Source organism: Scheffersomyces stipitis, chromosome 2, assembly GCF_000209165.1.
Source record: "Scheffersomyces stipitis CBS 6054 chromosome 2, complete sequence".
Classification (NCBI taxonomy): Eukaryota; Fungi; Ascomycota; class Pichiomycetes; order Serinales; family Debaryomycetaceae; genus Scheffersomyces; species Scheffersomyces stipitis.
In genome coordinates, this window is record NC_009042.1 from 655,839 (window position 1) to 670,127 (window position 14,289).

At 40.9% G+C, this 14,289-nt stretch overlaps 9 protein-coding genes across 9 annotated transcripts; 5 read left to right on the forward strand and 4 right to left on the reverse strand. All coding sequences in view use genetic code 12, as the record gives it.

The window, feature by feature from the left end:
- The first annotated feature begins 245 nt into the window (after positions 1–245).
- Positions 246–1,066, forward strand: ATP5 (F1F0-ATPase subunit). The gene has a single exon (XM_001382329.1). The coding sequence runs from the start codon at positions 259–261 to the stop codon at positions 874–876; it is 618 nt and encodes a 205-aa protein (XP_001382366.1). The 5' UTR covers positions 246–258; the 3' UTR covers positions 877–1,066.
- Positions 1,067–1,600: 534 nt separating this feature from the next.
- On the forward strand, positions 1,601–3,085 carry PICST_42196 (predicted protein; the record flags this gene model as incomplete). The annotated part of the gene is made up of 2 exons (XM_001382330.1): positions 1,601–1,855; positions 1,904–3,085. The coding sequence occupies 2 exons, from the start codon at positions 1,601–1,603 to the stop codon at positions 3,083–3,085; spliced, it is 1,437 nt and encodes a 478-aa protein (XP_001382367.2).
- Positions 3,086–3,365: 280 nt separating this feature from the next.
- On the reverse strand, positions 3,366–3,929 carry PICST_8389 (predicted protein; the record flags this gene model as incomplete). The annotated part of the gene is made up of 1 exon (XM_001382851.1): positions 3,366–3,929. A coding segment is annotated over one exon (564 nt), but the record flags the coding sequence as incomplete, so codon positions are not given.
- Positions 3,930–5,220: 1,291 nt separating this feature from the next.
- PICST_82300 (predicted protein) lies at positions 5,221–6,870 on the forward strand. The gene has a single exon (XM_001382331.1). It carries the CDS (start codon positions 5,233–5,235, stop codon positions 6,781–6,783), a length of 1,551 nt encoding a protein of 516 aa, XP_001382368.2. The 5' UTR covers positions 5,221–5,232; the 3' UTR covers positions 6,784–6,870.
- A 187-nt stretch (positions 6,871–7,057) lies between these two features.
- Positions 7,058–8,302, reverse strand: PICST_56432 (predicted protein; the record flags this gene model as incomplete). Its single annotated transcript, XM_001382852.1, has 2 exons — positions 7,058–8,150; positions 8,172–8,302. 2 exons carry the CDS (start codon positions 8,300–8,302, stop codon positions 7,058–7,060), a joined length of 1,224 nt encoding a protein of 407 aa, XP_001382889.2.
- Positions 8,303–8,968: 666 nt separating this feature from the next.
- PICST_29603 (predicted protein) lies at positions 8,969–9,877 on the forward strand (the record flags this gene model as incomplete). The annotated part of the gene is made up of 1 exon (XM_001382332.1): positions 8,969–9,877. The coding sequence occupies one exon, from the start codon at positions 8,969–8,971 to the stop codon at positions 9,875–9,877; it is 909 nt and encodes a 302-aa protein (XP_001382369.2).
- A 431-nt stretch (positions 9,878–10,308) lies between these two features.
- Positions 10,309–10,893, forward strand: PICST_40298 (predicted protein; the record flags this gene model as incomplete). The annotated part of the gene is made up of 1 exon (XM_001382333.1): positions 10,309–10,893. The coding sequence occupies one exon, from the start codon at positions 10,309–10,311 to the stop codon at positions 10,891–10,893; it is 585 nt and encodes a 194-aa protein (XP_001382370.1).
- A 116-nt stretch (positions 10,894–11,009) lies between these two features.
- Positions 11,010–13,048, reverse strand: PAC1 (protein with possible role during mitosis). Its single transcript, XM_001382853.1, has one exon. It carries the CDS (start codon positions 12,667–12,669, stop codon positions 11,095–11,097), a length of 1,575 nt encoding a protein of 524 aa, XP_001382890.2. The 5' UTR covers positions 12,670–13,048; the 3' UTR covers positions 11,010–11,094.
- A 302-nt stretch (positions 13,049–13,350) lies between these two features.
- PICST_54814 (predicted protein) lies at positions 13,351–14,145 on the reverse strand (the record flags this gene model as incomplete). Its single annotated transcript, XM_001382854.1, has 1 exon — positions 13,351–14,145. One exon carries the CDS (start codon positions 14,143–14,145, stop codon positions 13,351–13,353), a length of 795 nt encoding a protein of 264 aa, XP_001382891.2.
- Positions 14,146–14,289: the final 144 nt, after the last annotated feature.

A 14,289-nucleotide genomic window follows, 5' to 3' on the forward strand; every position in this document is an offset into this window, starting at 1 on the left:
AATAACTTTTACCGCGACAAACCTTTCAAAGTTAGGGAGAAATATCGAAACACACACTCAGAATTTCCTACTATTATTGGTCGCACTCGCACTACGCGCTCACTGAGCAGTCTCAGTAACTACCAGCACATGCCCTCAGCCAATAGAATCTCCATGTTCAACCGTGCGAAATCCGGCTGAAAAATTCCACTCTTCAACAAACAATTCAATTAAACCTCTATTCACCTTTATCTTTACAAACGCCAAAAGCACTTCACAATGTCCTCCCGTGTCTTCTTCCGTTCGTTGGCCTCATCTGCCAAGTCTGTCAAGCCCCCAGTGCAATTGTATGGTATTGACGGTACTTATGCCAATGCCTTGTACTCTGCCTCGGTCCAGGACTCTTCTGTAGAAGCTTCTTTCCAGTCCTTGACCAAGATCAACAACTTGATCCAGAGCGACTCAAAGGTAGCTGAGTTTTTGGCCAACCCAGCCGTCAACAAGGCTGACCGTGACTCTGTCGTCAAGGTCATTGAGTCTACGTTGAAGTTGGACAAGACCACCGGTAACTTCTTGTCGGTTTTGGCCCAGAACAACAGATTGACCATCTTCAAGTCCATCTACGAAAAGTTCTCGTTGTTAAACGATGCCCACAATGGTCTTGTTGAAGCCAAGGTAACCTCTGCTAAGCCTTTGGACTCCAAGATCTTGAAGAGATTGCAAACCTCTATCAGTAAATCCGCTTTGGTTGGTGAAGGTAAGACCTTGAAGCTTACCAACAACGTCAACCCAGAAATCTTGGGTGGTTTGGTTGTCGAAGTTGGTGAACAAACCGTCGACTTGTCTGTCCAGTCCAAGGTCTCCAAGTTGAACCAGACCTTGAAGGAAGCTTTGTAAGCTCTTCAAGCTCACATCATAAAAGAACCATCCCATCATCCTGTTGTAACGAAAAGGTAATACCAAATCCTACAGTGCTATTTCGCTTTGATAGGGCTCTTCCAGTTTACGACATCATATGTAGCACATTGACTAGATATTCGTTTCTTCTTCATCCGTTCAGTTAAGTTATTATATATAAAGAAGTTAGAGAATTGTAGTCTACAGTGGACTGTGTAGTGTAGATGTGATTTAATGTAGCACTTCGCTCACTTATGGTGAAGCAAGGATTTATCAGAGAAATTTATCCACAATTGATAAGATTTATGGTAATCAGATTATTGTATTGATCAATTTTTCAAGAAATCCTTCACCGATTCATTTCCTTCTGTTTGCTCCACTTTTCGGTTCCCATACCGTGTATTCGATTCACACCAAATGCAACCAAATGCAAATAATTAACATAGCACTATTATCAATTGACCCCAAAAATGCCACCAATGACAAATAAACACTTCCCGGATACTTTTCAACACGATATATTTGATGCCAAACACCTTCAATTATCTCTTCCTTCAAAATATACGAAAGCTTACTTCCCATATGTTCCAAACTTAGATTCGACATATTCACGTGACTCAAAACTAAGAAACATAGGCATAAAATTCACATCTACATTACTGACTCTCTCCTCAATTATTTCTCACAAACCATTCGTTTCTGATTATCTATGGCTGATTCTGGCATGACTCGTTTCGAGTTAGTGACACGACTTGTCACTGTTGTAACGATATTGCTAAACTTTTTTGTTTACTTCTATCCTGATCTACTCAACCAACAGGGCCAATGTGACTGGCACCAATTTGACCTGGAGCCAACCACAAGGCTCACTGCCACTCTTCCCTGGCTCAGCCAGTTGCCCCAACTGTGGACTGACAAGATCCTTTTGAACTTCCCCCTGTTACGAGACAAATCTGAAACAGATACTGAATCTATTTATGTGCTGAAAAGTACTCATTCAGATTTTTCAGACTCTCTGTCCATAAAGGATATCCATATGCTAGCTTTTGGAGATCCTCAGATCAATGGTAACTGGCCCAGTACTCCATATATCAAGCGCTTGGATAACTACGGAAACGACTACTATTTGGGGCATATATATAAGACGATGAAGAACCGGTTAAGACCTAGTCATGTGGCCGTTATGGGAGACTTGTTTCTGTCACAGTGGATCTTAGATTCCGAATTCTACAACAGAACCCGTAGATTTACAGAGAGATTATTCCCAGTGCCTATCGAATTCAAGAGGAATGTAGTAGAGACCTTCGAAAAGCATCAGAACTACGATTGGGTTGGCTGGCTTGATAAAGAAGTGGCTATGGATCCTCAGGATCGATTCAATTCCAGAGTGTATAATGATGTCTACAACTGGTTCAATCGTTCTGATAAGTTTCCCAACTACGAAAATCCGCTCTTTATCAACTTGACAGGGAATCATGATATAGGATATAGTGGAGATGCCACTTGGCAACACATGGCTCGTTTCCACCATCTTTTCGGCCAGAACAACTACGTAATCAACTATAACAAGGGAACCCCAGAAGAATGGAGACTTGTAGTGTTAGACTCCATGACATTGGAAGGCCCAGCATTGCAAGAAGAATTTGTCAATTACACTTGGTCTTTTTTAAACCACTTGGCTGATAAGGAGAATCCTGGTTTTTCTGGCTCTACCATTCTTTTAACTCATATACCCTTCTATAAAAAAGAAGGCTTATGTCGCGATGGACCAGAACATATCTACTACGAAAACTATGAAAAAGAACCATACAAGAATGGTAAATTGAGATCACAGAACCATTTGTCCTACGATGTGTCTCAGAAAGTGTTGAGCATAGTCTTTCCCAATAAGGATAAGGCAGGCATTGTATTGACTGGCCATGATCATGAAGGCTGTGACGATTGGTACAACTTGGTTGATGGTGAATGGGTAGCTTCTAAAGAGCAAACCAATGCAGAAAGAGAACCCGTCAGGGAGATTGTGGTCAGATCGATGATGGGAGATTTTGATGGCCAAACAGGAATTCTAACTGGTCACTTTGACTATCCTTCGCACAATTGGCAATTTGAGTTCACCTACTGTTCGTTTACAGTACAGCACTGGTGGTGGGCCAGTAAAGTGACTGTTTTTTTGACTATCCTTCTTCAATCTATCCGGTTTCTCATCTAGTATTGGCAAATCATAACTATAGTTTCTAGCATGTAAATACAAAACATATACCAAACGAATTTTTATATTGAAGTCTCTAGCTAGTTGGTTACAAATCGTATCAGGCGCCATTACCGTTTTCTTTCTCCTCCGTGGGTTCTACCTTTGGTTCTTCTACCTTTGGTTCTTCTTCCTTTGGTTCTTCCTTTGGTTCTTCTTCCTTTACTTCTTCCTTAGTTTCTTCCTTAGATTCCACCTCAGGTTCTTCTTTAAGTTCCTCTTTCTCAGAGAGGAACTGCTCAATATCAAGCTTGGCTCCATTGAAACTGTTTTCTGGTGAAATCTGGATCTTCTTCACCTTTAAGATTCCATCAACAAAGATCCAGTGCGATCTCTTTATCCCCAGAGGAGACTTCTTAGCACCCAAGACACCAATGAGTTTCTTAGACGGATCTGACAACAATGGATACTTCAAGTGCTGCTTGGTAACAAAATTCTTTTGCGATTTTGGCTGGTCGGCGCTCAAACCAAAGACAGTGACGTCTGACTTTTGCAAGAATTCAAAGTTTTTCTGGAAGCCACACACTTGTCTGGTACAGCCAGGAGTAGAAGCCTTGGGGTAGGCGAAAATGATCAAGAACTTGGTCTTTGAGGCTGCTTCCTTCAAGTTGATTTCATTTTCGTCCTCATCTAAAAGAGTCAAGTCGGGAATCTTGTCTCCAACCTGGATCTCATTCGAATCAGCAGGCACAGAAGCTGGTTCAGAAGCAGTGCTAGTCTTCTTGGCTCTTTTCTTAGGAGGTTCTACATCAAGAACTGGGGCAGCGGACTTGGATACCCTGGCAGAACGACGTAATTCAGGCATTGAGGCTGTAAAGGGTTTATTTGCGTGAAAACAGGAGACTTTTCAGAAGTGAAAAATATGGGGTACTCACTCGGAATCTCAGTCCGATTTTGTCTGTGAAAGAGATGGATATTTCACAATGGATGAAAAATGAACAAAACAGAGCCAATTCGAAATTGAAGGAAAAAACAGAACTACGAATTCAACCTGGTAAAACTATAGAGAATGTCGGAGGCGGCACGGTAGGGCTTTGCCGAAATCAGGTTTTTGTCGAAGGCAGGCTCCACCTCCTCCACCATAGTGGTCCTGTCCTGTCCTTAGTAATGGAGAGATTCCCCATATTCACGTGACGAGGACTTTAGGCATGACAGAGGATGGATTGGAAGATTAGGGAGATACATTTATACGAGAGACGCCTGCTAGAGCACGGGTGGTGCTCTCTACACATAGAGGCTTGTTTGTAGTGGCATAGTTGAGTTCTCCATTGATAATTGAGGTATTCTTCGGAATCAAACTGTGGTGAGAACTGAGCGAAAAATCTGTCTAGTGAGAAAACAGAGTAGCTCAGTTTGTGAGAAATGCCAGAAACAGTCCACAGTTGGCCATCGATTCACCAATGGACACAATAACAATGGGTGAAATCGCTAATTCAGTCTCTAAGTCCAGAGCCATGCCCCTCCGGACTTTGCCATATCCATGTGGGAAGGTATATGGTTAGTGGATTAGGGGCAGATCACAAAATGAAATCCGGTAGAGAAGTACCAAGAATAGCGAGAGATTTTGGAAATAGCGAGGATTCGCGTGCGAGAAATAGTGAAGATAGAGAGGACCTCGCGGATAGATAGAAAAGTATAGCTATGTAGCAGTTAGACACAAACGCCCCTCTAAGTAGAGGAATACAACAAAGATAGAAACCACTGTTATTATAGGCGTGGCCATGTATTATGAAGTGAGAAGAAGCGAGGAATTGCACAGCGAGACAGTTAGTGGGAATAGGGAAGAAAACCGTGCGAACTTTATTGATAGTGAAGAATTCACTGTGAGTTCATCCATACACCGTCATAAGAAGACTAACCATGAAGCTCAATCAGTTTACTACATTAAACATTACTCACAGTAATACTTGCTTTTCCTAAGAATATCTCTGCTCATCTTCTTTCCACCGCTCCAGCACTCTCCCGTTCTCCATACTGTTCATGCTCTTATCAAATTCGAGAAATTCACGTGACTTTCTCGAAAAATTTTAGTATACAAACTTGAATTGCTTTCACCTTTCATTACACTTCTTTTCCTAGACAACCAGGTGAAATACCGCTACAAAGCAATGTCCGGGGGCGAGAACAACCAAGACTCGCATTCGCCCGATCCCAGCGCGCCTATAGCGATTAAAGCAGGCAAAGATGAGCCAGCAGCTGATGATCAGTTCATAGAAGATGAAATCATTATAGGATGTAAGGTGTATGTTTCCAAGGATGGAGAGCACAGACTAGCAGAGATTCTTCAGCAACATTTGAAGAAGGGCAAGAAGGTATTCTATGTACACTATCAAGAGTTCAACAAGCGTTTAGATGAATGGATTCTGAGCGACCGAATCGACTACCGTAGGCCGATGATCCTCCCAGAGGTTAAGGCTGATAAGAAAGAAGAGAAAAAAGATCTGAAACTGAAGAAAAAGACGTCTAAGCCCAAGAGCTCGAAGGCGGCTTCAAAGCTTGCTCAGCTGTCTTCGGGAGCTGGTACTCCCCAGGCTGAAGATAGCGAAAATATGGAAACCCCGGGCCAGGAAGATGAAATGGATCTTGATGACTTGAACGTTCAAGGATTAAAAAGACCAGGAGAAGAAGTTAACCGCGAAGACGAGATCAAAAAATTAAGAACAAGTGGGTCCATGACCCAGAACCATCTGGAGGTGGCCCGAGTTAGAAATTTATCCAGGGTCATCTTGGGAGAACATATCATAGAGCCGTGGTACTTTTCGCCATACCCCATAGAATTGACCGAGGAGGACGAAATATACATCTGTGACTTCACATTGTCGTATTTCGGGTCTAGAAAACAGTTTGAACGGTTCAGATCCAAATGCTGCTTGAAACACCCGCCCGGAAATGAGATCTACAGGGACTCTAAGGTTTCTTTCTGGGAGATAGACGGTAGAAGACAGCGTACTTGGTGTCGTAATCTTTGTTTGCTTTGCAAACTCTTCTTAGACCACAAGACGTTGTACTATGATGTAGATCCGTTCTTATTCTACGTTATGACCATCAAGTCAGAACAAGGACATCATGTTGTTGGCTTCTTTTCCAAGGAAAAAGAAAGTGGCGATGGATATAACGTAGCGTGCATTCTCACCTTGCCTTGTTACCAGAAACGGGGCTACGGGAAGTTGCTTATCCAGTTCTCGTATATGTTGTCGAATGTGGAACACAAAGTAGGATCTCCCGAAAAGCCTCTATCCGACTTGGGCTTGTTGTCGTACAGGGCCTATTGGACAGATACATTGGTCAAATTGCTTGTAGAGAGAAGTAATCCGATGTTGTACAAAAAGAACAACCCTGCCATTGATGAAGACGAAGACGGTGGATCTACTCCTCCTGCCAATACCAACAAACCAGGCAGCGTAAACGAGATTACAATCGAAGAAATCTCGGCTCTTACTTGTATGACTACGACAGACATTCTTCATACCTTGACGACGTTGCAGATCTTACGCTACTATAAAGGTCAACATATCATCGTGATCACTGACCAGATCATGACGTTGTACGAGAAGCTCGTCAAGAAGGTCAAGGACAAGAAGAAACACGAGTTGGAGCCTCGCAGACTCAAATGGACCCCACCACTTTTCACAGCTAACCAATTAAGGTTCGGATGGTAGATACATGATTAACGCCCTGTATTTTAATTGTACCATAGATATATAATGTTGATATACCATGAAATATGTATTGAAACGTCTGAAATGATCGCTAGATAACTGATTTCTTTTAGTTTATGAAGCTAAAAAGATACTCAGAATGATGTTCTCGTAGCGTAAAAGGTCAGCTAGTGTAATGATCACAAATACATAATGAATTCTCTATTGATCTTTCAATATAACGAATTACATTCAATGGCGATTTTAGTCTATAGTCTTTGTCTATCATTATTTTCTACTTATCTTCTCCCCAGATCTTAATGCTTTTGTCTCCTTCACAGGTTATTAATCTCAAGCCAGACATATCAAATGTAGAGGCATATATGGGTGACTCTTCTGATCCCGTTAGCGGCGTGCTTCTATCAGTTTGCAAAAGATTTCCACTTACGTAGTCGTAGAATTCCATTCTCCCATTGTCGTATCCACTGAACAACACATTACTAGCAGGGTTGATGGCCAACGAGTTGATAATTTTACTATTATCAGCTTTACCAAATTCGTTCAAGAGTTCACCTCCAGGAAGAAGCCACTGCTTCAAATTTCCACTAGAGTCGCCAGAACAAAGTGTCATTTCAAACGGGTGCATCACCATCAGTCGAATACTCTTTGTATGATGGGTTATAGCTAACGAAGTAGTTTGTTTCCGTATATCCCATAGCCGTATAGTTCCATCCATAGAGCTTGTGATCACTTGAGGATCTCCTATTTCACTTACAATAGAGCTGACATCACTTCTATGACCTGTAAGCACCATTATATCGTTTCTTGACCGGATATCCCATACTCGAATGACTGCATCACGGCCTCCGGTGAAAAGCAAATCCAATTCTGGATGTAATGCCATAGCATAGATGCCACCTACATGGCCATGATAGTCCCTGATCTGACATCCAGCCTCCAGATTGGTTCGTTCAAGATCCCAGCATCTAACTGTCTTGTCTTCTGAACCAGAAAATAGATATGGAAACCTCTTAGATATTGCTAGAGACCTTACCCCCATAATATGCCCAGTTAAAGTAGCTTTAAGCTTCAGTGTAGCTAAATCCCATATCTTGATCGTAGAATCTGAAGAACCACTTACAAACCACTTATTGGTTACAGGATCTACAGCAACTGACCGTACCCAGCCCTGGTGAGCACCAGCCATGACACGGATCAACTTCCAGTTGGAAGAGGTTGCTGACTTGACAGTGTAAGTATCTAGATTGCCATGATCGTGTGGTTCATTGATTTTATTGTAATTTTCGTAACTTTCAATATCATTTTGTTTTCCATTTTCAATCTCGTCAGCATTATCATTATCATCATCGTCTTCATTATCATTTTCACTCTGCTCTTCTAAAATCAACTTCTCTTTATATATGTGATCCAATTTGGTATTAGTGTAAGCAGCCTCACTGAGCTCGTCCGGAGGCGGCACAAGAATGTCATCATCTTGTAGATCGATAGCAGCCCTATACAGTGGAACTACAGATTCCATTGGCAAAATACGATTTTAAGGACGATACAGATTCATTGAATGAAAACCTGGAAATTGTGAAAACTATATTTGATTGATGGGAAACCTGTATGGAGAGACCGGTTTTCCTTTTCGACTTATATAGAAATAGATTTGTAGCTTATACTAATCACTCAAGAGATATTTAATTCTTTGTAAACTAGAATAAATTCCTTGAAGTCTTTATAATATTCTTGCCCTATAATCCTCGGCTGTTTTAACAAGTTATGGACAGCGAATACCTACAATTCTCTTGGGAATTTATTTACGTCCAATCCGAGGTTACCAGCCTCGGAAACCATTATCTATTATCACGTGAGTTCATCTCTAAATCAATTATCAATTGACTGCGAAAAGTAAGTCTGGAGAGCCTTCGATAACTTTTCTTCTTTGCACTTATGTTCTAAATTTGCTTGTTAATTTTCTATGATGCTCGGGGATATAAAGCATTTATACTCTACTGTAGTGGATTCAAAGCATAAATGGAAGATTATACTGATAATACCTGAATTCCCTGAAAATTTCACTGCATGCTTCCTTTCCCATAGTGAAGGAGATACTTTGGAAATTGCATTCACCAAGAAATCATTTCTAAGGCTCTTCAAACTGTCTCACAGTTATTGGCACGAACAAGTACTAAGCAAAGATATGGATTTCGAAGAATTGGCCAGAACGGCTGAAAATTCACTACTTTGGGACTTGTACTACATGACATTGGGATATCTCATTACAACCAACGAGAACCATACTTTGATACGGTTGCATGAGGTAGTAGTCTATGAGTTATATAGCCGTGAAGGTGATATATTCATAGAGAAAGAGTTTGAAATAATCACAACTTTCCTATCAAGTAGATTCAAACGAATCAACAAAAGTTCATCACTCTGGTTCTGGACAAAGAAACTAACTATCATATTGATTTTGCAGAGGTTCGTCGAAGGGAAAGATGTTAGAGCATTCCATGAATGTCTTGTGGATAGAACATTCAAGAGTTGTCAGTTTCATTTTGCAAACTACTATGCTTGCAACTTCTTGCGGTGGTATTTGGCGATGTTGGCGATTGTAGAAGATACTGAAAGGGTACGATCTATAGAGGATCAAGTGTTGACTTCTTGTCACCAGAATTTCAGAGACGTTTCGCTCTGGGGACTATTGGAAACATTAATAACTAGAGGAAGCAAACTGTTGGAGTTTATGGCTCTTCATTACAATACTATTGTCCAGAGTTTACCAACAAAGGATGGACGCAGTTATCCAGAGTTTGCTGCTACTGATAAACAAGCAGCGGAACCGTATAACATAAATATAGAACACGAGATTAGCTGGCTTCTCAGTGCAGATTGTTCATTTCGAACTCCATATGTCAGTCTTTTGAGACCGTTTGAACCCAATGGGAACAGGGAAGTCTGGAGGCGAATCGAGTCTCTCTTGGTGACAAAGTTAGAAGACGAATCAGAACAGTTGGCCCGGTTTGAAGACCATTCTAGTGAGCACTACAGGAAAAAGAAGGAATTGTACGAGACTCTTGATTATGTTATAGAAGAGTATTTTGAATAACAGAGAGGATGGCAGAGTTAATGCTGGTTATTGCTAAATAGCTGTACTATGTGTACTTTACAACTAGAGTTTTGGTTTTTAAGAATATAGTGAACCATACTCAGCTACATTTGACTTATAGTCTTAATTGCAGACTTGATTGATACTGTAATACAATTTCAGACCGCTTGTAATATCAAAAGAGACAATTGTAGACCACTCCGAACTTCCTATTTGCTATAAAAAGCAAACCGAAGTTTGTTAGCCTTGTTTTGACTTTCAAGGGTTTAACTATGGCAGAGTTGGTTTCACAGAAGAAGAGTCTACTATACAAATTAACTGCGCACCTAAATAATCGATTACGTAAGAGTCACAATATGACAAATGGAAATATACTAATATCGAAAGACTCTTAACCCCATTGAAACTCGACCAGTTTCAACAATTCAAAGATGTTGAAAATCAGACAGCTTCAGAAAAAGAAACAGCAGGAAGCTGAGCTAGCCTCTGGATCGGCATCTCCCTCTGGATCTGGCTCCAGGACCGATTCCCCAGCCAAAGTGTCTGGAGCTCAACTCCGACTCCAGAAGGACATAACTGAATTGGATCTTCCCAAGACTATTAAGGTGACTTTTCCCGATTCGAGCGATTTCTTCAACTTCAACTTGCAAATCTTGCCCCAGCAAGGATTTTACAAAGGAGGAGTATTTGATTTCAAAGTAGAAATCAATGGCAACTTCCCCATAGATCCTCCCAAAATACGGTGTTTGAATAAAATCTACCATCCCAACATCGACTTAGAGGGAAATATCTGTTTGAACATTTTACGTGAAGATTGGTCTCCAGTGTTGAACTTGAACTCTGTCTTGATAGGACTCAACTTTTTGTTCCTCGAGCCTAATCCTAACGATCCTTTGAACAAGGAGGCTGCGAACGTCTTGGTAAAGGATAAAAGCCAGTTCAAGAGAAACGTCTCCAACTCCATGAGAGGAGGCTACATAGACCAGACGTACTACGACAAGGTTTTGAACATCTAGCATTGTATTTGACAGGATCGGATACTAGATATAGCATACATACTCATTACAGATAGCATACGAACTTACTAGAAGTTAACTATTGATAAGTAAATAACTTTACAATTAGATCTTTTATCTATTGATAAATTAACTATTTGAGAGTTAGATGATAAGTTATATGAGGTATGTTAAATATTGATAACAACTAATGACTTAATATTAAGACCACAACTTGATACTATTATCGGCAGCACCGCTGATGAATAAACATCTCATCCTGCCTTCTATAAATTTCATCAATTGCTGATGCAGTTCTTCTTCCGTAGCATCTTCTTTGATTTTGTCTTCTTTACCACTATCTCTGTTGAACGCGGCAAAGTCCAAATCGTTGATGAAGCCATCATGGCCGGACAACGTTCGTACACATTTCACAGAGCCTGTAACATTTAAATTGGCCAAGTCCCACACTTTGATGGTTTTGTCATCACTTCCACTGAATATGAATCTACCATTAGGATGTATAGCTATAGCCTTCACCCACGACTGGTGCCCCACCAAATCTGCGATAGCCCAGCCTTGTGAGTTGTTGTGCTGAGCTGGCAAAGGACTGCGATGAGGTATTAAAGTTGGAGGTGGAATGAGCCAGAGCTTTAGCAAGTTGTCCCTGCCTCCAGATATACAATACTTGTAGCCAAGAGTTGTGGTGAAAATCTCATCCGAAACCAACTCCTGTGGAATCGACGGAAATTGGGCATGATTTTCCTTAAGAAACTTGTCTAAAATAGTGTTTGATACAGCAGGAAGAAACTTGACCTTTTCTATAACATGCGTGTGCCCAATCAAAAGAGCCAAACCAGCTCCAGACTCAGCATGCGATACTCTTACTGACTGATCGTTAGAGCAAGTAACTACGAAATCGCCGAGTTCTGCTGAAACTTTCATGTTGTTGAGACTCAACTGCGAATTCACGGATGCTACATCTATATCACGAACCCATTCACTGTGACCGGTGAAACTCTTAACACAGTAGCCATTGACAAGATCCCATATCTTGACGGTTTTGTCACGAGACACAGAGTACAAATGGTCGGGATTTGATTGAGAAAAAGCTACTGAAGAAACTGTGTGGTCATGACCTGTCAAAGTACGGATGTGCCTATAGCTAGAACTATCCCAAATCTTGATGGACAAGTCCGCCGAGCAACTGGCAAAGATATATGTCTTTGACTTAGTCAAGTCTTTCGAAAGGTCTGCAGGCTCTACCGAGAATGCTAATTTGTTAATGGATCGTGTATGGGCCCTTATGATCTTTTCAGGTATCGAGGTATCGTCATTGACAATATTCCATACTATTATAGATCCATCTGAACAACCCCCAAATATCACAGGAAGTACAGGGTGAATCACCGAAGCCATAACTAACTGGTTCTGCTGGGTGGGAAACAGTTTCGAAGCTCGATTGGGGAGCCAGTTGATTCTGTCTTTACTGATAACTGAAGCTGCACCGTTCAGCACAGACTGTTGACCATCAACAATAGAACGCAACGTCCCTACTTCGTTCTCCAAGTCAATGATTTTTCGTTGAAGTCTTAGCACTGTCGACCATTTCTTCTCTAAATAGTTGTCTACAATGGCTTCCGAAGATGATGAAGACGGCGGCACAAGAATCTGTTGAAGGCTTCTGTATACTTCTTGATCTGAACTTGATTCTGTAAGCATAGGTTCAAGATACTGAAGAATTGCCTTGTTGAGCTCTTGCTGCTGTCGATCTGTGAGAATCTGAGACCGGTTCATTTTGATTATGCTGAGGGATTAGTACAGAGTATTAATAAATATATATGGATTGTAAAGTGAAAGTATTAGTGATACGGTAGTAAAGAAGATTTATGATATGCAAAGTTGATTAAATCTTATGATAGATATTGATTTTGTATTGATGACGGTTATTGGTCAATAACGATAGGATAGATAGACCATATATTATGATGGTAGGTCTTATATTGAAAAGGCTGTAGCTCCAACTTAAATTGAATGCTATAGATCTTGAAAAGATAGATTTGATGTGGATTTTTTGTTCAAGAATTGTGTGATTCTGAAGTGGATAGCTATATCTCGGCAGAATGGGACCACAATAGAACTACCTCTCTATCTCAATCCAAGATTGAAATATCGGTTCATACAAAAATCAATCCACAAAAGAATATTCATATTGTTGATTCAAAATGTAAATAAAGACTAATGAGTGGAATGGTCACGTGAATTTCTTGAAATTTAGTAATTGTACATTGTTGGTCTCCATGAAACATTTATACACATGGACAAAGACGACGGACAGTACTGTCTTGACAAAACCGTAGATACGAAGCAATAAAGACATGCTGCCATTGACAAGAATATCTTTGCCGTGAAAATTTCTATAAAATTTACTATACACATCTCATTGTGTGCATTCGAGACCACAATCCATAGATAAAACTATGGACCTACGCCTTTCAAGGCAGCAAAACGAGCCTTGAGATCATCGAACTCACTTTGCTGCTTCTTTGCGGCAGAAACAGGTTTGGCACCAGCTGGCTTTGTGATTCCTGGTTCATCGGTAGTTTCGGCTATAGGCTCATTAGGGACCTTGATTCCACCACTACCTCCTTCATCATTATCATCATCATCTTTATCATCCTTTTCTTCGACGGCTAGTTCGTCCAAATATTCCTGCAACTTCGAATACGGAGCTTCGTATGCTTTCGCTATTTCACACAAGTACAAAGTGACCAACTTCTCTGGTGGGGGCTCAACTTGACATCTGGTGACGATCTTGGCTGGGACAAAATTGTCGGTGTTCTCTTTTGCTGCACGTCCGAAATCAGGTCCGTATTTGTAGACCAATATCTCACGAATGGAAGTCAACTCGTTGAGTTCAGTATGTGGCGCAGCATAGATAAGAGATTGTACAGCTTCTATAAGACTGGCATCGCAGGTAGTTCTAGCAGGATCCAAGATGATGGAGATTCTAGCCAAGAGCAATTCACAATACAATTCGATAAGCTCAAGCAATTCAATATAAATATCATCCCGGATAATGTTCTCCACTCTAATTGTGGCACTCAGTTCCTTTCCAACCTTCAACAAGTCTGCTAACTGTCTACGCTGTTGCTTGGTGAGAGCCAGTTTCTTTTCCTGGATGAACTTCAGCTTGGATATCGCCATTTTCAAAGCTGTCTTGAGACGAGCAGGGTTCAAATGTGGCGGAGGAGGCTTTCCGTGATGTGACATGGTACAAGAGAGAGAATTGGGTGTTTTCCGTAGGTTGTATTGAAGAGAAGAAGTTCTGTAAAATAAAAATCTCCACTCCTTTATCTGTTGAAAGTCGACGTTTGGTAGCGCGCGCTAAAACAGTATAACCAGCATTTTGTGGGG